The following is a 22,450-nucleotide window of genomic DNA, read 5'->3' as shown; positions in this document are numbered from 1 at the left end:
CAAGTCAGGATACAATTCTCAGGAAACAGAAAAGGCGCTAATCCAATCACCGAACGCGCACGGCCAGTCTCGACGTAAGGCCCTCTAGCTAGCCCTAGTAGGCAGACGAGAACAAGTCAGGATACAGGATATAGATCTCGAGTCTCAGACTCGTGATCTGATTGGCTATTGAAACCTGACGATGCCCGTTCATTTACAGCGCACAGGGGCCTGCTCTGTTTAATCTGAAGGCCCCGAGCAAGTTTAATTAACCTGGCAACACAAGCTAGATTGAATATGATTGGTTAAAAACTCTACCATAATAAATAAGTTATTTTTCGAGTGGCTTTCAATGTTATTTAAAATAACATTGAAAGCCACTCAACTAAGTGGAAATAATATGACGTAAAGAATACAGAGAATAATTTTGTTAACATATTTATGAAAATAAAATAACAAATTTATGTTCTTCTCAGAAAAGTAAATTTACTTTTCTGAGAATGTTTAGGCCAGCAGAGAAGGCCTTGCTGGCCCTCAGGGTCCGCCACTGGTTTTTCCTGGCTCAAACTGAAGCAGAGGTGGTAACATTAAGACCATGTGAACGCGTGAGGATCCCGTGCCACCCTCTAGCTCAAATAAACACTTTTTCCTTGAGTTGTTTATCAAGATCTGTTCAGAAACTATATATTATCCCAAACTGCAAAAAAAAAATAAAACTCAATACCTTACACAATAACAAAAGATCATCGTTTCTGCAATATGAAACACATTTCAGCTCACCATTTCACAGCCAACCAGAACTTTTGAGCCTCCTATTGCTCCATCCATCCATTCGCTGTACCGCTGATCCTCACTCCTGTCTCAGCTGACTTGCAAGAGGTAATCACAGCACGTATAAAGAAAAACACTCTCATTTACGCCTGCAGATGAATTTGTCATGAGAAACATGTTTTTAACAATGTGGGAGGACCACAGAGTACGTGCAGAGAGCCCATGCAAGCACAGGGAGAACATGAATATGAAAGGAAGGTCGGAGCTGAGTTTTGAACCCCCACCCTCAGAACTGTGAGGTGGTTGTGCCAACCACTCATGCTGCTGCTTGAACATCGCTAAAAACAGTTCATTCGTTTCCAATGGTCTGTATAGTTTCAATGAAGGTATAGAAGACTTTTTTCAACAAGTGAGCATAGGAGTTTTCTCTCTAGATTTGCTTTGCTTTGTTGACCTGATTGGTGTCACATTTCTTCTCAGTATCAGCAACCTCGGCACCTGCAACGAAGAGTCTGACCTAATTTTAGCCGCAAACAGGTCTAAATCAATAGCCATCAGTGTTGGTTTTGGACCACTGCGCCATCAATGACAAAATCAGCCCTTCCTTTGCCTGCTGCTTTTTCTTTGCTCTTGCCGTACTTACTATGTGGAGTGCTTGAATTAGGGCTATAAAGCAATTAAAAAAAATAGTCAGATTAATTATTATCTGTAATTAATTGATCTAATTAATCTATTTTAATCTAATTTAAAAAGTGCTGAGAAAACCCCTATTTTCATTTTTAATTCATTACATTATTGAGGCAGATCAAAAGACAAAAAAGTGTCAATAGAAAGTCTTTCATTGTTCGTGAACAGACTTGAACAGATGCAGTGCTAGTCATTCACTTGCTGCTGTAGTTGAGACTAGTCCCAAGTCCTACCTGCAACCTTTAGTTTCGACCACCAGGGTGAATATCACCGTTTTGTTTGTTATTGTAAATCTCCAAATAATTACAAAATAAAAATAGAACATCAGGTTCATAAAAAGTGCTTAGGTTAACATATCAAAAACAGAACATTTTTCTGAGCAATACAAGTACTCAACGCTGAACTTGCTTCGGATAATAAAAAATAATTAAGAGACACTTAAATCACAGTGCTGTAAGTTAGCACTTCAGAAATAACACTGTTCATCATGAGAAAATCAAGTGCTGAAATAAACATCAACCACTTCTGGTAGGCTACACCCAATTTTTTTTGGGGTGTTGTCTCTTTTGTGCTTCTTGTCTGTGTTATTAATTGGGTGTAAAATTTATATTTATATATTTTTTCCATCTCTGTCACTCACACATTGCATTGTACCTTAGGTGGTAGAAAAAGAACATTTTCAGTGAAATATTTGGTATGTATTTTGTGAATGATGTCTATTTGTCATTTTACTGCTATGGAGGATGTTGGTTTTCTCTCATGCAAGTGTACAAAACAAAACAAAAAAAGTGCTAAGTCATTCTAAGTGTGTTAAACATTATTATTAACAACAACCAAACATAGGACTGTTTTTAAAATTTTTATACTTTTAAAATTACATTTTGAATTTGGATATTAGGGCCAAATAATATATGAATAGCTTTGTTAAATTTGTTTTCTTTTGAGCATTAAAAAAGAGGTAGCATAATTTATTAATTTAAGATATCACACAAAAGCATTCCCCAAATAGGCAATTTATTTCCCCACACCTACGATTACATTTCTCCAGCAGCTATCATATTTTTTTTTTCATTCTTGGTTTTGTAACCTGGTTGAGTGGCCTTTGGGGAAATCTTGAGATTGTCATTTTGGGGAAATCTTGACACATTGTTAGCTTGAGAAACAATATGTTTCACTTAATGAAAAGAAAAAAAAGCAGTGGTTTCGTCAAATACATAGGTAAGTTCAAATGTAAACTTAAATCAGTTGAAATAGCCTTTACAGAAACTCCAGCCTAAATAGATAAAGGCAGAAATCTAAACCCACCTTAAATTGAACTTGTGAGATGAAGATATTACTCATTTTCACGTCAAGGAGAGTTACAATGTAATCCTACTCTGCTTTTGATGTACTTGCTCTACTCTTCAATACTGTGATTCGGCCTAAGACTGCCCTGTTTGTATAACTCTTGACTCTGCTTAGATTGCCTTACAATATAATCTGTTGAGGCTCCAGATGGAAATAATTATTAGTTTTATAGTTGGAAGGTTTGGTACACCGTGGGTATTGTTTGTACTCCATTTCTGATGTTCAGTTCTTTTCGTCATTGTCTGGACAACAATGTTTGTCTCCTGCTCAGTTTCATCTGCTGTTTTCTTCTCCCTCTGTTCTAAGCCTTTTCTGCTCCAGTGCCAATAGATGTGCATGTGTTAAAGAGAGCTTCTGTTTCTGCAGTAAGCCAGCTTCATCCCGAGGTGCTCTCCTGGGGGTTTGAGGTTCACCCCCGCACCTTTTCTTTTTGCTGGGGTCATTTGGAGTAGTAATCCACACATGGCTGGATACTCAGAGCAGAAAGATGGGGCTCTCGCTGGGTGAGAGCTTGAGAGGATTAGGCTCACGGTCAATCAGAGTCTGTACACAACCAATATTTTACAACTTTGGTTTTATAGCAATTTCAGCTCATGTTCTGTTTGGCCTAAATGAGCAAACGCAAATGATGTCAACATGTGCTGCACATTTACGCCTGCCTGCTTTACTCCTCAGTTGCTTATTTTCTTGTTCGTTGTTGTCAATTGAATGTAGAGGTCATTTGGCTTTTGGGTGGTTGTTTCACCCTGAAATACCAAGTCTGTATTTGGGCTTTATTTCAGATTGGTGATGGCCATTGACACGTGGCTTCAGTCAGCACCGTGTGCACTGATGGCCATCCAGATCAATACAGCACAATTTAGTTTTCCAATCTGGTCTTTAGGAAAGAAGCTAGAGCACTTATTGGGTGATCACCTCTGAAGAAGTCTTCATCAGGATCTATTGACAGATTCATTTGGGCACCCGGCTTCCACAAATACTACATCCCCCCCCCCGCATCGAAACATAAGGCAACACTCAAACTCCTTTTATCAATGAGTAATAGATACAGTGAACAATTAATCTCTATTCATATCTTTTCAGTCTACTAAATGAATCGAGTGTACATTGGTCTGGTTGCAGCATTATGCAAACACTCTTACAGTGAACTTTTTTTTTTTGCTTGGTTCTAAATTTACACTCGGTTAACCCCTCACTACTCCCCCTCCAAAAAAAACTGTGACTGCTCAAAGCTCTCAGATTTACCCCGAAATAAAACACCAGGTGAAAAAATATTCAATAAAGCAGAAAGTAATAGGTTTGCCTTTGAAAGTAAGGGAGCCTTAAAGTGACCTTGGCGGCAGATAAAGTCTCTTTGAGTTTCCAAATGATTCCATATTTTATTTCTAAACAAAGCCACAGGGCTATTGGATATCAGACGCTTATTCATGGTGGTCACATGTGCAGTTTTAGAAATTAGTTGGGCTCTCACTGCAGCTCTTTTGATGCCCAAGTTGTTTTTCTATGCCTGGACTGGAGCCATGATCTACATGGTATTGCAAGGGCATGTACTCAGTGTTTCACTATGGCGTGCATGACTCCACTAACTTTGCCTTTTGTTTTTTTTTAACCCTTTTTTATTTTTTGCCTAACCCCCCATGACCCCACTCTCTCTTGGAATGTTCCCGTGAAAAATTCTTGAAGGTGGTTTCCCGGAGTGGAATACCCAGCAAAATTTGCTGCCCTATGAAAGAGATTACGTGACGATGTGCTGTGTTGTGCACTCTGGTCGGGTTTTACCCAGTGTTTTCACATTAGCATTATTGTTCACAGGTTTTCTTATCTTATTTTAAGATTAAATAAGACTTTTAAGTCCTGGATTGTAGTGTGAATTTTTTTTTTCATTTTTCCTATAGTGTTGAAAAATATTCGAAATGTATAATCTTTTTTATTTATTTTTTACCTCATTGATTGATTACATGTCTGATCTGTCTTTTTCCTTATTTGCAGAACTGTCAGATGTTGAACCCAATGTATTCCTACGGCCATTCCTTGAAGTTGTCCGCTCGGAGGATACCACTGGACCAATCACAGGCCTTGCCCTTACCTCTGTCAACAAGTTCTTGTCATATGGCTTAATAGGTAAGAGCTTACCCGTCTTTCTACAAATTTGACACACTCATCGCCCACAGTACTCTGTGTGGAATTACACATTTACACATGCAATTATTGACTGTTCATTTTCAAAAGACATGCATGTACTTAAAGTATTGCACAAGCACATCCCTCACATTTTCTCATATTTTTGTAAATATTTCATTAGTTTACCTTTTTTATGAGGTGGTACTGAAGAAAGGACACGTTACAATATCAATACAATACAATACATCCTGATTTATATGCCACTTTCACAACAGCTGCAGCTGTAACAAAGCTCTTAACAAAACAGTTAACATAAAGTAAAATAGTAAACACAACCCATAACATAAAAAACACAGACGCTCGTGCAATCTTAACCACTTTCCCTCATACGCTTTGTTGTTTGAAAGCAGTTCTAGATGAAAGAGGAGAGAATCAAAGTGTCCTTTCACCAGTAAATCAGAGACGTCCTGCTCAAAATGTGCACACGTCGGCTACAAGCTAAGTTTCAAAGTAAACAAGAAGCTGTAGCGTCCATTGATGAAAAAAAGAGATTGGTTCACTTCTCCGGCCCATGTAAATCCGTTTCAATTCCAAGCAGTGACTCTCAGTTCCAAATACACTCCTCTCTTGTCATCCTCAACTTCAGCAGCCATTCATGCAGCCGCACCAACGCAGATTGTCCAACAGCGCCGACATTTCCGCTGAACAAAACAGGGCTGTGACAAATGCTGTCCATTATAGGCGCAAACAACACAAGTGCCCTGGGTCTGTCCAGCACCGACAGTCAAATGGCGCCGACATTCCTCCCAATCAAATTCAGTGCTGGTACACGTGTGCTGCCGAGAAGGCGCAACCACCAAGCACAGATTCTTCTCCTTTGCCGAATGTCGCGGCCAAAAAACCCTGACCAAAAACCCTGTGACAAAACAAAAGACAAAAACAACAAAAAAAGCAATTCTCTTGAAGAGCACTTGCCGTCGGCTGCCTATTCGGGGCCATCTTGGAAAAAAAGGTGTGTGTGTGTGTGTGTGTGTGTGTGTGTGTGTCACACACACACACACACACACACACAAAAACACACACACACACACACACACACACACACATATCAAATAAACAATGTTTTATAGCTCGTATTATAGTGCGTAAATTTACTGTCCCGACTAAATTCACAACCATTTAAGTATAAAACGCTGGCAACTAAACTACACCCCTAGGTTAGGGCCCAATTAGCCATTTTCCATCCCCAGTGTCATGTGACTCGTTCGTGTGGCAAAGTGTCTGGTATGTACATGTACAGGGAGCAGGTGTGTTCATTTTGGTCTTTTTTCAAATTTTCGCTCCCACTTTTTCACTCCCAAAAAACAAGTCTTTACATAATTGTGCCCAAAGCTGTAAGAAGATTGCCAACACCCTGGAACTGAGCTGCGGGACAGCAGCCAAGACTATGTAGCAGTTTCAGAGAATTGGTTAGTGTGCGGCGGAACTCCACTGAACTCTCACACCTTGTGCGGGTTTCTGTCACATTTAACAAGTGACTGAGTCCTGGCTGCTGTTTTTGCATAGATTCAAAGGTTGAATCAAAGTTGCATGTGGTGATGTCTCCAATTATAGTCAATCAAAATGCACAGAATCTTTCACACAAGAAAAAATAAAATCAATTTCTGGGTTATAAGAAAGCGGGACACATCTGCACACCACACACCTCTAAGCGATAGAAATACATTATATAAATTACCATTATCTTGTTTTACAACAATTATGATACATATTTATAATTTCATATGGACCTGTGGATGAAATAGCAAAGCTTGTGTTAAAAATATATGTGAGCAGCGTATGTACCGCACTGGTTACATTCAAATGAATGGGAGCAAGCCCCACCTTTCAAAATATGCCCATTTTTTCATCTTTATTCTCATCCATGTCTTTCTGTTCGCAATCTGCGTCCTCCTTGAATGACACGCCATTTTATTATGGATTAAAAAAAAGGTATGACAAATTGTATGAGGAGCTTCAGAATGTGATACACACTCACACAGTTCAATTTGCAAGGAGTCCTTATGATAAATTGCCTATTGTGCGGGTGGGTTGAGTGGCCAACTGTCATTTTTTTGCAATGGTCCCATCCCTAGTTGGATTCGGAAGTTGGTCACAAACAAATCTTTTCAGAATTGATTCTTCTCTTGATTATATTCCATTGATTACTCAAATAATCGTAACCATCACCATGCACACACTGCCCAGTTGATTTTTGTTGTTAACTGTTTGCTAACGATAACGTGCATCTACAAGTAACAATTTAGTTTGCCAAGTTTGATCTTTTAACACTATTCTAATGAAATATTTTCATATCACACCAGGCAATGGTGTAGTTCTCTCTCTCTCTCTCTCTCTCTCTCTCTCTCTCTCTCTCTCTCTCTCTCTCTCTCTCTCTCTCTCTTTATCTATCTATCAATCAATCAATCACCTGGTCAAGTGCTTCTTGTGGCCGTTTAGGCTTCTCCTATAGCCCGAGATGACTTGTTTGAAAAAAACAAACAAAAAAACATTGCAGCAAAAGATCCAAACTAAAATTGAACACTAAAGGAGATCGAGTCGCGACTGTCACACTCACTTGCTGCCCCCCTGGCACTACACCAAGAATTCCATTACTGCCATGGGATGCCTATTAAGAGCGCATCTCAGCGGTAATGAGTCCTCCCACAACCCGCTGGAGCCACAGATGTGCATTACATTGGCCTGTAATTTATTTTCGGTGATTTCTGAAACAATTTCCCACAAGAATTCTTGTTAACTCACACTGGATCTCTCTACAAGCGAGGTGTTGACCAGAGACGTGCCATGCTAAGCTAAGTTTAGCATTCTTGCAGTTCAGCACAAATGACTTTCCTTATCCAACTGTTGCCCATCTTAACATGAGATCAAGTCTACAAACACCATTTCGAATTGTGATGGTGAGGTAACTAGATTCGAAACAGTGATGGTCAATGAAAACACATTACCTTGCAGCCGAGCAATGCAGTGAGTTGGTGTCTTTCACACAGTAACGATGGTTCAAATCCCAGTCATGACATGACATTAGAACGCAATTGAACAGAACAACCACCCCAAGGTTAGGGTTAGGGTTGCTAGAATTGATGCAAAGAGTGAAAAGGGGGGGGGTGAATTTGTCTGTGCTCAGACCATGTGTTCGACACTGCATCAAAAGGTGTTGTATGGTTCTCTCCCCAGATGCAAGACTCTGCTAAAGATGATGCACAAGAAAGCCTCAATCAATTTGCTCAAAACAATCAGACTTAAAGAAATTGATTTCTGGAATCTGTGGTCTAATGAGACCAAGAAACTTATTGTTCCATTCAGATGGTGTCAGTTGTGTTTGGGAGTGACCAGTTGAGGAGCACGAAGCCAAATTTGAGTCAAACATGGTGGTTGGAGTGTCTTGGTCAAGGGCAGCATGATTGATGCTGGTACTCAACTACGGATTAATGAAGGCAACCATGAATCCCAACATGAACTCCCACATTTTGTAGAGGCGGAGTACTTGAGTCACATGACTTGATTAGAGTTAAACCCGAGTTGCGATTTTTCAAACTTGCGTTTTGCTTGGGTGAAACTTACAAAATACTTTACTATGACTTGAACTGCATGACTTCACATCGTTGAAAATATGCATATTCAGTGTTGTCAAGTGGCACTGCATCCAAAACCGACATCGTGTCAAGGTGGAACACTTCAGAAAAACAATGGCATAAATACAGTTTGGCGCTACATCTGCAATTTAAAACTCTACTGTACAAAACAAAAGCTGTTCATCAACAACACCCAGAAACACTGCCGGCTTCTCTGGGAAATTGTGGATGTCGTATCCTCCAGGCTAAAGAGGAAAAGAGTCATCCTGACTGCTGTGGATGCAAAGTTCAAAAGCCAGCATCTGTGATGGTATGGAGCGGTGATAGTGTAAATAAGCATGGGTGACTGACACATCTGTGAAGCCACCCTTAATGGTGAAAGGGACATACAAGTTTTGAAGAAACACATGCTGCCATCCAAGCAATGTAATTTCCGTGGACGCCCCTGTTTTTTTTTTTTTTTTTTTTTTTTTTTTTAAATAAGACAATGCTAAACCTCATTCTGCACGGATTACAACAGCGTGGCTTTGTAGTAAAAGAGTGCGGGTACTTGACTGGCCTGCCTGCAGTCCAGACCTGTCTCCCAATGAAAAGGTGTGGTGCATTAGGCGTAAAATACGACACCAGAGACACCGGATTTTTGAACAGCTGAAGCTGTACAGCTAGCAAGAATTGGAAAGAATTCCATCCACAAAGCTTCAACAATTGGTGTCCTTATTGAATTACCGTACATTCACGACTGTAGGGTGCACTTAAGTCTTAAATTTTTTCCAAAATGGACTGGGCGCCTAATAATGCGGGCACCTATTCTACGCACAGTTAAAAAATTTGTGAATGTTGCTGTGTGACTTCGATGAGCGCTCCGCTTGACTATCTGATGTTATGCAGGCATGCTGTTGAAATAGAGGAAATGTGGACGTAACCGAGGACAGCATGCGGACATTAAAGGGGAAGGGTGGGCATGAAAGGCATGCCCACCAATAGGCAGATATAATGTCGGTACGTGCATTGGTCAAAACAGCTTCGAACCTTGGAAAAAGGCACCTATGAAGAGACATGCCGACAAAGCACAGTTCAAACTTGAAGCGATTAGTTATGCGGAGGAACATGGCAATTGAGCAGCCATGAGACAATTTAAGACAAACTCCAGAAAGTCAAGAAGCCGAAGCTGAATTTCCGCGGAAACAAGGCGAGGTGGCCTGAGCTGGTTAGCATGACCCAGTACCAGGTTTATTACGTGTTGCAGCCATAAAATTCGTATTTATTGATTATTTAATTAATCCGATGCGCCTTGTGTATGATCATTATGGTAACATGTCGACCCCAAGATGGCTCCTTGCTGGAGACATACTTCCAATGTTATAACTTGCTGTTCGTTCAGTGAACTGTGTCGCTGCTTTATTAAATAAGTTTTTGTTGCAGCTCCGAAAAAAGGAGAGCTGTGGTGTTGTTTTTTTAATACGCACACTTTATTAATGGTTTTCACAGTCTCAACAAACACAGGTACGTCTTTGTCCGTCTCCGTGTCTTCTCTTCTTCCGTTCAACTCGAGAGGTGTTCATGACCGCCTCCGAAAAACGTTAACTAATGTTCAATGAAATTACGAAAATTGAAAATAATACATCTAAAGAGAAAATCAAGCAAGGAAATCACAAAATAAATTCTATAGCCCCCCTACAGAATTCATTTTGTGATTTCCTCGTTTGTGAAGACAGTGCACAACAAAGGAATAAATAACAAACACTTCTGAGACAGTCCAGTTTCCTACATTTTACTGACATCTGATCGTTCTGTTGGAGCTATGCTCAAGGAAATTATTTTCAATTTTCGTAGTTTCATTGAAGTAATCGTTAATTTACGTTTTTTTCGGAGGCGGTCATGAACGCCTCTCGAGTCGAACGGAAGGAGCGTAGCTCCATCTAGTGGATGCAGTGTAGATTGCGTTTTATAATCCAGTGCGTCCAATATATGAAAACAATTACAAAATACTGTAGGCCATTTATTGAAGGTGCGCCTCATAATCCAGTGCGCCTTGTAGTGCGGAAAATACAGTAAATATCTTGTATTTATAGTGTATTCAAATAATTATAAGTTGAACATGATTTGCACAGTTTTCTGTTTTTATTTTTTTTTTCAACATAAGGTCCCAACTTCATTGGAATTGTGTTTGTACAGTATATTGTCGATGAAATCAATATGCAATTACTTTCATAAATTCAAGGTGATAAATGTTGCGTCTTTTGATTCATTTTTATTTTCGCAACGCACAATGTTACAATATATTGAAATCCAATTCAATAGATGGCAGAAATTATTAAGATAATGCTTAAGAATAAGGCAACAAACAGAGTTCCAGGTTACAGCTCTGTTGAACTGCACTGAATCATGCAGTTCAATTTTACCTGACGTCAGTTCTCCACAACAGACAGATTCCCTTTCATTTTATTGTTTAAAGCTGTTGCTGTTCTGTTAAGAACACAAGGTGCATGAGGAAAATTTGAAAACTTGACGTTGGGCAACCACTTTATTCGCACTATCCATCATACTGTATAACTAATGAAAAGTAATTTCAATATTGTATTTGAAATACAAAAAGGCTCATTCTCAATGTGCCATATAGTTACAGAGGATTTAATCCAGCAGAAGGCTGTCAACCTCAACCTATTACCTATTCGTATCTGCACCAAAATAAAATCAGTATTTCTGTCATAGAAAATCATTGAAATCTGAGCCTTGTCAAACACTGCCATCTTCTGGTTAGCAGAAAAGATGTACTTTTTCTCAACTCATGCCTGACCAATGTGGCACATGCTATGCAGCATTCCAACTGCTTTATATTGCTGCTGGTCTGATTTAAACTACACTCCTACGTACTTCCTTCATTCAGTGAAGGTTTTTGCTGTCTCATTTCTATTGTTGTTGCTCTGGTCTCCTTGCAGGGGGTGATTGCCTGCCTTAATACCAATCAATTTCAAAAAACATTTTCTGCATTTTTTTTTAAAGAAATGTCAGACACTTATTTCCATCATTTCTACATTCTGCATTACACAAATAGACAGGCTGCATTGTAGCTTTACTTTAAAAAAGATCCTTTATTATCAGTCTTTCCATCTATGCTCACAATATGCTCATCTCTTTACCCTTGCTTATTAGTAATGAATTGCTGTTTTCAAGGGTGATGGTAATGAAAAACAGGCTGGCAGAGAGCTTGCTAGTCACTCAGATTTCCAAAACACCACCCGTTGCGCCGCCTGTCAATTTGTCCATGTGTCCCTCTCACAAAAGGCCGCATCTGGTCTCATGTTGTGGGGAGCAAAATCATGAAAAATGAATTGAAGCAAATGCTGTACAACTTACTGTGTTGTTATATATTTTTTTCAAATTCTTGATTCAATTTGATTTTCGATATTAGGGTCACGATTCTATTTCATTCTCGATTTTATTGTTTTCTTTTTATGACAGAGACTTATGCCAGTTTTACACTAGCCTTGTCTCCGATCATTGGTTTTATTAATAAATTTTTTTACAGTAAATCTTATTTCAAAAAGATGGGCTACATGTAAGTGATTTTGTAGTAATTTCCATCGAAATGAAAAAAAATCCAAATTGTGACACCCCTAATATTTTGACTACTGTACTCATAGGTGGGTAACGAGATATGTGCTACTTTGTTTGGTAGGTGTTAGATAAAGCGCAAATATGGTTTGTGTCTGAGTGACTATCACTTGTTTTTAATCATTGTCGCTGAAACTTTCACTTTATAGATACGGTACTTATACAATATCATACATCTTTATTTTTCTAGTGCTTTCACAACAGCTGCAGCTGTCACAAAGCGCTTCACATAATATTTAACACATAAGATAAAATTTACACAGTATTACCATACAGTAATTCAGTCTGAATTATTCCTACATATGCCTTGCTGTTTGAAGCAGTTACAGATGAAAGAAGAGAGAATCAAAGTCTCGTTGCACCAGTGGATCAGAGAAGTCATGATCACAGCGTGCATGACATTACACACTTCTGCTACAAAATCAGTTTGAAAGTAAACAAGAACCTGTAGGGTACATTGACAAATAGGGTGGTTCAATTCTCCTGTCCCATTTAGATCCGCTTCAATTCCAAGTGCCGACTCTCAATGCCAAATACACATCCGCACTCCTCACTGACGCTCCTCTCTCCTCACTCGAATACTACTTGTACAATTAATTGAAATCCAGTGCACTTTTAATCACCTCAACTTGCTTCAGTTCAACTTGCTTCAGTTACATTAACCTGATTATTTTCGTATTTGCAGATGCTAACCATGAAGGTGCAGCTGAGGCCATAGAGAACATGGCAGACGCTGTAACACACGCCAGATTTGTCGGAACAGACCCTGCCAGTGATGAAGTGGTCCTTATGAAAATTCTGCAAGTACGTAACACCCGCTGGACATCACAACAGAGAATAAGCGGATTTTACACATTTTTAGAAAGCGGAGCATTGTATTCACAGTTTCCCTGTAGTTCTATTTCATCATATTTTCATGATTTTATTTTGTTGCATGTGGATTGTTTGATTTTATTTTGTTGCTTGTGGATTGTTTGATTTTATTTTGCTGCATGTGGATTGTTTGATTTTATTTTGTATGCGGATGATGAAAAGCATACTTAATTTATGCAAGGCATTTTCAGATAATTGATTGAAGTTAAAAGATGCACATGACAGACAATGACACATCATGCCGAAGCTTATGATCCTCTTTCAGGTCTTGAGGACACTGCTGCTGACACCAGTTGGAGCCCATCTGACCAATGAGTCCGTTTGTGAGATCATGCAGTCCTGCTTCCGAATCTGCTTTGAAATGCGGCTAAGTGGTTCGTCACCCAACCTCGCATTTTTTTGCCTTTTACTTGTATTCATTCTTGAGGTTTGTTTATTTCTGTCATAGTTTTACATCAAACTTATTATTTTTATTTTCCTGTGCACACAGAGCTACTCAGAAAATCAGCTGAACACACCCTTGTTGATATGGTGCAGCTACTGTTTTCCAGGTAAATAGACATAACAAACTCGTCTTCAGCTATGCCCTTCAAATTTGTTCCGGTAAAGTTTTTGTCTGTATCACATTTAAGTACAGTTTTTCATAGACAGTGATCTCTCGCTCTAACGCGGTTCACCTTCCGCGGCTTCGCTGTTTCACGGATTTTTTTAGTGCAGTTTTTTTAATGCTTTTAAACAGTAAATTGCGTTCTGCATCCTGATTGGCTAAGGCACTGACCAACGTGAACAGTCTCCGCACCTTGTCTTTGTGCATACATACCCCACAATGTCGACTAAACGTTCTGCAAAGGCACCTGAGGACGCGTTCAAGCAATATTATTTTACATTACAGTATTTCCAAAAACTATTATAGTTATTTGTTGAAAACATTTGTTTTTTTGTGCTTGGGCCTGAAAACAGGTTTTGGTCTTTGGTTTCATTGTATACATAGCTCAGTGTTGTATAATAACTGTAAAAAATATACAAGGATTATGTTTTCAGGGTTCAGAGACATGTAACTGTTGGTGAAAGTAGTTTTCCTTTCGAACACCAATCATATTAGAATGGTATTTATATTCTATTATTTTATATTCAAATGTAAATATAAATTACAGCCATCTATGTTTTGCTTGGTGTTTGGGCCAAAGTATATTATGGCTCCTCAGCTGGTGTGAGAAGTAACATTTATTGAAGCCTGAATTTGACCATTGTCAGTTCTTTTATCACTTCACTTTCAATGGATAATTGAAACACTTTTGATGACGAATAATGTATAGCCATCATAATTAAAAGCATTTTTTTATCTGCTGTTTTTCTTCCTGTATAAGGACAACATATTTGATCTACAATATAAAATGTTTATTTGTCAAAGCATTATTGGTGTAAATAAACATTCTTTCTTGGTTGCTGACTTTATCCACAAATACTTAACCAACGTGGATGCTGAAGAGTATTCCTGCATAATTGTACATCATCCCAATTGAATTTTCACCTGCCTGTAAATGATGACTACGTAATTGTCACTCCTCACTTTCGTCAGCAGGTGGTGTCTTGTGTTTAAAAAAACTTAGAATGATTTGGAACACATTTTATTCACATTGGCAAATTCTTACAAACATCAATCTCAAAATTTTAAATGGAATATAAAACTTAATACCTTTGGGTAAAACTGAAAACTCCCATCTTGCCTGAAACCATCATGAGAATAAGTGGTGCAGAAAATGGAAGGAATGGAGAATTAACATGGAATCAATTGCATTGTAATAATGCACAATACACAAATGGAAACACACAATTGCAGACTGCCCTTCACGTGGTTAACTATGCCAGATGTTTTACATCTCGAAAGTACAAATGAAGAACAGAGCCAATGAAATGCTTCAACTCACTCTATCTGTATATCTATCTCTCTCTCTCTCTCTCTCTCTCTCTCTCTCTCTCTCTCTCTCTCTCTCTCTATATATATATATATATATATAAATGAATGAAACTTTTTTGGTATGTACTCATAGACATGAAACGCATTTCCAGCAATAACTATGTATTTGTTGTCGGGGCAGTTATAATTCAGTTTTGGCTTTCAATACACATATTGCCTTTTGCGATAATGCTAAATGATGTGTGGGGTTCTCTTTATAAATAGAGCAAAGCTTGTTGCGGTTGCCAGTTGTTTTTTTTCCATTTAGTTCTTAAATGAAGTCCAGTTGACCCCTACAAAGTTGTGGTTCAGCACCTGTGGCTTTCCGCCCTTTTTTTCATCGAAAAATTTCTGTTCAATGTTTTTGATCTTTTTTCTTTTTCTCAAATGCACACACGAATATTACTTTTCATTGTTCAAACTCCACCAGCCTCCAGACCACAGATGGTGGATAATAGAGATGTGAGTGAACTGGAGCCCTCAATGAGCAATGCTGTTGGTCTGTTTGACAACACTCTTGGATTATAAGAGTATTAGCATGTTAATCTGTTGGACCCACAGCTCATCCAATAATCATGCTTGTGAGGCAACTCTCTATTATCACAGTTAATGTCAGGGGGTGCTGGTCTCTCCTGTTTTTATAGTGGTGCAACGCTGCAACTGCAGTTAAAATACGTCACTGCCGCAGAGGGACAACAATCACGAGATCAGCACAGCCAGAACTTAACGCTGTGTCGACCAGTATCAATCTCCACCAGCCTCCAGACCACAGATGGTGGATAATAGAGATGTGAGTGAACTGGAGCCCTCAATGAGCAATGCTGTTGGTCTGTTTGACAACACTCTTGGATTATAAGAGTATTAGCATGTAAATCTGTTGGACCCACAGCTCATCCAATAATCATGCTTGTGAGGCAACTCTCTATTATCACAGTTAATGTCAGGGGGTGCTGGTCTCTCCTGTTTTTCTTTTTTTTTCTTTTTCTATTTTTCTTTTTTTTATATTTGTGCATGTGATTGCTGGTGACATCTCATTTTCTAGTAAATCCTTAAAGTCCACAAAATTGTAGAGACGCACGGAGACTCGCGCACGTACACACACACTTTGATGACATTGCTCACCATCTTATGAGAAGTTTGTTGGAGACTTAAGCAGGGAATGTTGAGATTCCCACCATGTTATTGGCTTCTAAGTGGCTTACAGCATGGTCTACATTCCTTCAGAATTGATTGTATGCATTTATATTTCGGAAAAGGCCATACTGATTTCTTTTGTCAGTTTTTTTTTTTTTTTAAACCTGTTTTTAGTTTGTTTTCCTTACCGCTAATTAATCATTTATCTGCTAATGTATTCTAGTTATACTGCTAATGTATTTATGCTTGGCATGATATATTGGCTCACAAAATCGCCCGATTTAGAAGGATCACAATTCGTGGTCACTAAATTACGTCCCCTCTAACAGGTTATACGCTTGGCTGGTGGATTGTGTTTGATCTACCTGGATTGCGATCTTTTACTAAAATTGCAAATAGCTAGTGCTAAATTGTTTTCTCACTAACTGTTGGTGCGCGATGTTGGCAACAGGTGTGAAGAGGTCGAGATTGCCACTGACATAGTTAAGAGAGCTTTGAATTTATGCTAGCTTTGATAGTTTTCACCATGAAAAATGTGGGTGAGCAGCACAAGCAAAAAAAAAAAAAGTTTGAAGTGATGGAAGACAAACAGTTACATACAAGGATTCTGTCACTCCCATAATTTTGTCAAAGCAGTTTTCTTGTTAGAAAAATAAACCGCAAATCATTAGCAAAAGAAAAGTTGCAAACAAATGACTGGTCCGTCCGTCTCCAATGCTCCCTGCTACACTACATACTGAAGAGCACCTGCTCAATGAAGGTTTTTCGTGGACCCCCCCCCCCCAAAAAAAAAAAAACCCAAAAAAAAAACAAGATACTTTCTCAAAATACAGACATGGCTGCCTCTGGCCGACAGTGTGCCCAGAATTAGAAAATGTATGTTCTGAGGGTGTAGCTAATGCTTGCACACAGGATACCTGGTTGCCAAATTTGATAGATTGGTCACATCAGGGTCAGAGATTACCGTGATAAACATAAACATAGATAAACATAACTAACACCAGTAGAGTTGAGCGACTCAATGGTTAAGCAATTTTTTTTACAAACTAAGCTTTACTTTTACTGTGACTGTCCAACTTTAGTTACTGTTCGCTTTAGCAAGATTCATTGCCATGGAATGAAGATACACACTCATATTTTAAATTAGCATGACATCAATCCCAGTAATCCCAGCACTGAAATCAAATTACAGAGACGCACGAAAATTCTCAGAGGCTGGCACAGCTGCACCTGCTTTTCAGACCCGGTGCAAAATGAGCCATTGCAATTTCCCCCAGGTTTCATAAATCACGTTGCATGTCCTAGATTAATATTTTGGATCTTCCACAATGCACATAATGAACCGTATAGCCATATTATTAATTTTGGCAGACCCAATATTGTGTCTGGTTAGTAGATCAGCTTTCGTCTGTGCATTAGCAATCAAGTTTGTGCCTGTTTTTGTAGTTGTAAATCAGTCTTTACATTTATTAAATTTAGGCAGATTTATTGCCCCCCCCCTCCCCGCCCAAGATCTCGAGTCTATAAAACATATACCATGCAGCGTGAACACTGAGAATATGATTCCTCGAATTTGATCAATTTTAGAATGTTAGCAGTCGCACCAAACTGTACAATTTGGCAAGGTAATTTGACAAGGTACAATCCTGATCCCTGACCAAATTTGTTTTTGTTTCCTTTTCTTACAGACTTCCCCAATTCAAGGAGGAGGCCAAAAGTTACGCTGGTGCCAGCATGAAGAAGGTAATTAGAGGTTGAATGAGTATCTGATCTGCTTGTTCTTAACCTCTGGTATGTTGTTTATTTTTGCACATGTGAATGTTTTTCACACGTCTTTATTTCCTTGATTCCGCATGATTAGAATATAGAATGAATTTGGTGTTAGTCCATTCTTTTTATTTTTTTAAATCGAATAGTGAACACTGTATAATAGTGCTTCAGTGGAGGTCTGCGTGGATGTCGTAACTTCCCATGTACGTAGTGAAATCAATTATTACCACCCCTGGTTAATGTTGCAGTAGCATTACCTACTTTACTAACTATAACATTTACATGTCCAGTTGCACTCAAAAGTTTTCTAGCCTCATTGTAAATTACATTAGTTGCCAAATGCACAGCATTTCAATAGATAGCCACTTTAAGTAAATACTGACCCCCTCTTATATGAGTTGTTGAGTAATTCATGGTAGTTCGTGGAAATCTACTGTGTAACTTTGCAAATGAATCTAATTTAAAACAAGGTCTTGAGTGCAACTGCACATTATAGGCAATAAAATAATGCTGTTTTGTCATCAACTAGCCATGATCATCATGATTAAGTGATGGTTAAAACAATAGTTGATTGTTGACAAATTCCGTCTTTTAAGTGTCAATAAATAACAGAGAATCAACAACTTGCTTTTGTGTTATACTCAGCAATAGTTTTCAAAAAGTTGACAATTACTGGCCTTGAATTAGATGCTTCAGTTTATTGATTTCCCAATCTGCATGAAGAAACTGCTCTAGTTGTCTCAGGTTTTAAGGCCACTTTCAACAGACAGCATGTTTCAGCGTCTTCCATGGATGTTCTGTCGGGTTTAGATTAGGGTCATAGAAGGCCACTTCAGAATAGTTTCTTTGTCCTTCTTGCGTGTTTTAATCTTGGGTGTTTTTGGTCATTATTCCGTTGCGAGACCCAAGACCTGCGCCTGAGACCAAACTTTCTGACAGTGGGCACCGCACTCTAGAACAGTGGTGTCAAACATTTTCGTTTGAGGGTCGCATACAGAAAAATGGTTGAAAGGGCCACTTGCAAATTCGTCAACTTTTTGAAACACACTAAAGTCAGTCAAGAAAGCAATTGTATATTGTTTGTATTGTTAATTTCATCAGCTTTCTGTTAAAGGGGTCACTTTTGTTTGAGACACTCATAGACATTCCTTCAAGCGCTTTGTGGTCCATGTCCATATGTGCTTCGATAGGACCCGCAGTGTCCTCTGTTTAAAATTAAAAAAAAAAAAAATTCTTCAACTATCTAAATTACATTATTATTATTTTAGTTTTTGGAACCTTATTATAAATTGAGTGTTTTTTGGTACTACCATCTACATAACAGTGCGTACCTTCCTCAGTATGCCTGAGCCAGGTACATTTATTTAGCCACTGCTTGTCAAAGCCACTGGCTCGTGTGTTTTTAAAGACGATATGGAAAGAGGAATAAAAAAAGAAGGTCGTAATTATGTATACATTAACTTTGTGTTGTGATGCTCCTAATTGGAAAGAGATTTAGGTAGCCTTGCCTCACCGACTCGTCCTGTCCTGCATATTGGCCCTCACTATCACCAGTGTTTCAGACCAAATTTCCACATGTTGTCCCCACTATGAATTATTACATTTTAACTGCCTGTTGCCTTAATTCCTCTGCTCTGGACTCGGCTTTTCTCCTCTCGAGCGGCTGATTTTGCTTGCCATATCTGCAACGCTAGAAATCAACATGCTTGGATGCAAAACAACCAGACAATATTCACCTGTTTGAACCATCCGCTAGGGAAAATCAGGACAGCGATAGCACCGACTAGCAAGGAAAAAAAAAAAAAAAAACACGATTTGATTTGTTCCTTCCACGGTAGTTGCTTCAGGTCTTTTCTGTGCACAGACGTTGATATAGTGCCTCCATAGTGGTGCAACGCTGCAACTGCAGTTAAAATACGTCACTGCCGCAGAGGGACAACAATCACGAGATCAGCACAGCCAGAACTTAACGCTGTGTCGACCAGTATCAATCGACCTGGCTGGGGGCGGCACAAAATTAGCTGGAGGCGGCTGCCCTGCAATTTTTGAACATAGGAAAAACCCTGGTTATTGTACCATCATAATCTAATATCAGCCCGTGCCTAATATCCACGTGAGCAACTTTAGCTTTGGTGGAAGTCTTTGCGCTATTTATTGGCATTCTTTTTCTGTATGGTCATGACAGCATTGATAAAGCAACAAATCTCATGGTGTCTTAAAAGTTTTCTACAATTACTGTAGATCTTAAATCTTGTTCCTCGAGGTTTTTAAATAAATAAATAGATTTGGCGAATCCTGCAGAAAAGGGTCATTTAAAAATTGTTGTTTGCAGCTATTCCACACTTATTGGTTTGCATGGTCTGCCTGTCTGTCTAGTCAACCTACCTTCCTGGTTTGCACATTCCTTTATTTTTTTCGGCCAATCGTTCTCAACCCAGTGCTGCATTTAGAACCCCCACTTTTCTCACCATATTGTATATGTGCATCCAAAAAGTGTTCACAGCTCTTGTTTATGTTCCAGCCTTTTTTCCAAAATCGAATACATTACGTTCCTCTTGCAAAATATATTTTATTCTTAAATTTACAGTATTAGGAAAAAAAATGTAAAAAAAACAAAGCGATTGCATTTCACATGAGTACTCAGAGCGTTTTCTCAGTACATACAGCCTCAACTCTTTTTTTGAATATGATGCCATGAGCTTAACACGGCTCTTTGGAAAGTTTTACTAATTTTTCTTTCCTCTCAAGATACATCAGCTTGAATGAGAGTATGATGCACAGCCACTGATTATTTATACGGCTGTCCTGCTGAAAGATCTATATAATATCGCCCCAGTCTGAATCAAAATCGCTCTGGAGCATGTTTTCATCAGGATGTCTTTGCACTTCGCTGAGGGGATCTTCTCTTTAATTCCAACGAGTCTCCAGTTCCTACAACTGTCAAACATCCTCACAGCATGAGGCTCCTACCACCTGCTTCTCTGTAGGATGTTAATGGCTAGGTACTCGGTTTCCTTCAAGCATAAATGTCTGGCATTCGGACCAAAGAGTTCAGTCTTTTTTTTTTTTTTTCTTTTTCTTCACAACAGCACTCATTTTTTGAGTGTCCATATAGGCCATAACGAGTGGATTGCTGCTGAGATGGTTGTCCTTTTGGAAGTTTCTCTTCTGTGCACAGAGGAACACGGGGGCACTAAAAGTGTGCCCATTGGTCTAAGGGCCATCTCTCTGATTAAAGGTCTTCCCCTTTTATCACTCAGTTTTGACAACTTGTTTTTCATTTTCTGATGTTGGAGTGCTTGTAGGGACCTTCAAAGCAGCAGAAATGTTCCTGTACCTTTAAATCTGTGCCTTGAAGACATATTCTGTCTGGTTTGGTTAGTGTCCATAATTGCACTGTCAACTGAAAGACCTTAGTTGTTTTTTTTATTTTTTTATTGTATTTATATCAGGGGCAGTACATATTAATAATCATTTCTGTAAATATGCCAGAGTTACCAAGAAGGCTATTTTTCGTTTGCAGTCCCTACACAGATGGTAAATGTCATGCTAAAAGACTAGGGGTAAAATACATAATACATCAGTCATCACGTTACCTCTGCGTCCCGCGTCCTAGACGCATAATTTTCCCGCGGGACGCACAATTCCAAATACAGTAATGTGCGTTTTTGGGACGCAAGTAATTTCTCAGTCAAAAGAAAAACAAAAAAAAAAATTACGGTACATCTTTTTTTCCAGCAACGCAGTGTCGCAGTTGGACGATCGCCGCCATTGTTGTTTCGATCTCGTGATAAGTAATCTCGCATGACGAGATTTCCGTTCTCGCGAGACGAGATTGGCGAGATCGGCCTTTAACCTCGCGGAAAGCAGACGATTGCCAAGTTGTGGAACGTTAAAACAAGTGTTGCGAACAAGTGTTGCGAAAGTTTATTGCGGAGATATCACAGAGGAAGCAGCTAAAGTTGGATAGTTTTTTGCGATAAGTTGACTTTGAGAAAGTCTTGCATCATTGGAAGGAGAGTAAAGAGAGGAGAATTTATGAACTCAAAGACTGAACCATGGGATGAAATAAGAACCTATTTCTCAGCAAATCTTGTATACCTGAATTAATTTAAAAATTTTTGCAGCATTTCTTTATAAGAAATAAACCTATGATCAATGTATAGTGTTGTTGTTTGTGTTATTATCATATGCAATTGAATAAGTAGACCATTTCAGAATTCGAAATTTGGGACTCTCTAAATGCCTAATGGGACTCATACTTTTCTGATCAGCGAGTCCCTGGGACTCGCTGGGATTAAACTGTAAAATTATCACTGATACATTGAAGAAAAATATGCTAAAATTACATGTTTCCAAAAATATAACAATACATTGACTAAAAACGACTATTAAGCTAAAAGGTACATTAGAGACACAAGTAACCAACAATTACACAAACCCATAAAAACACAAACTTTTGCAAGGCAAGATGTCAGCAGTTTCGGTGAGGGTGTCTTGTTAATGTTGACAATTAACTTCCCCCTTTCTTTAGCTGGTATTTAAATGTATTATATTAAATGTA

General features: G+C 38.7%; 1 protein-coding gene across 6 annotated transcripts in view; it reads left to right on the top strand.

The window, feature by feature from the left end:
* The window catches only part of gbf1 (golgi brefeldin A resistant guanine nucleotide exchange factor 1), a 96,207-nt gene that overhangs the window by 37,771 nt on the left and 35,986 nt on the right, over positions 1–22,450 (top strand). For all 6 annotated transcript variants that reach the window (XM_019882086.1, XM_019882091.1, XM_019882090.1 and 3 more), the window contains 5 exons: positions 4,774–4,905; positions 12,838–12,956; positions 13,291–13,399; positions 13,516–13,576; positions 17,805–17,859. In XM_019882086.1, coding sequence (XP_019737645.1) covers positions 4,774–4,905; positions 12,838–12,956; positions 13,291–13,399; positions 13,516–13,576; positions 17,805–17,859 — 476 coding nt within the window. The remainder of the gene's footprint in view (positions 1–4,773; positions 4,906–12,837; positions 12,957–13,290; positions 13,400–13,515; positions 13,577–17,804; positions 17,860–22,450) is intronic.

Source organism: Hippocampus comes, unplaced genomic scaffold (assembly GCF_001891065.2).
Source record: "Hippocampus comes isolate QL1 unplaced genomic scaffold, H_comes_QL1_v1.1 scaffold36, whole genome shotgun sequence".
Classification (NCBI taxonomy): Eukaryota; Metazoa; Chordata; class Actinopteri; order Syngnathiformes; family Syngnathidae; genus Hippocampus; species Hippocampus comes.
The sequence above is the reverse complement of the archived record's forward strand: the minus strand, read 5'-3'. Positions and strand labels throughout refer to the sequence as shown.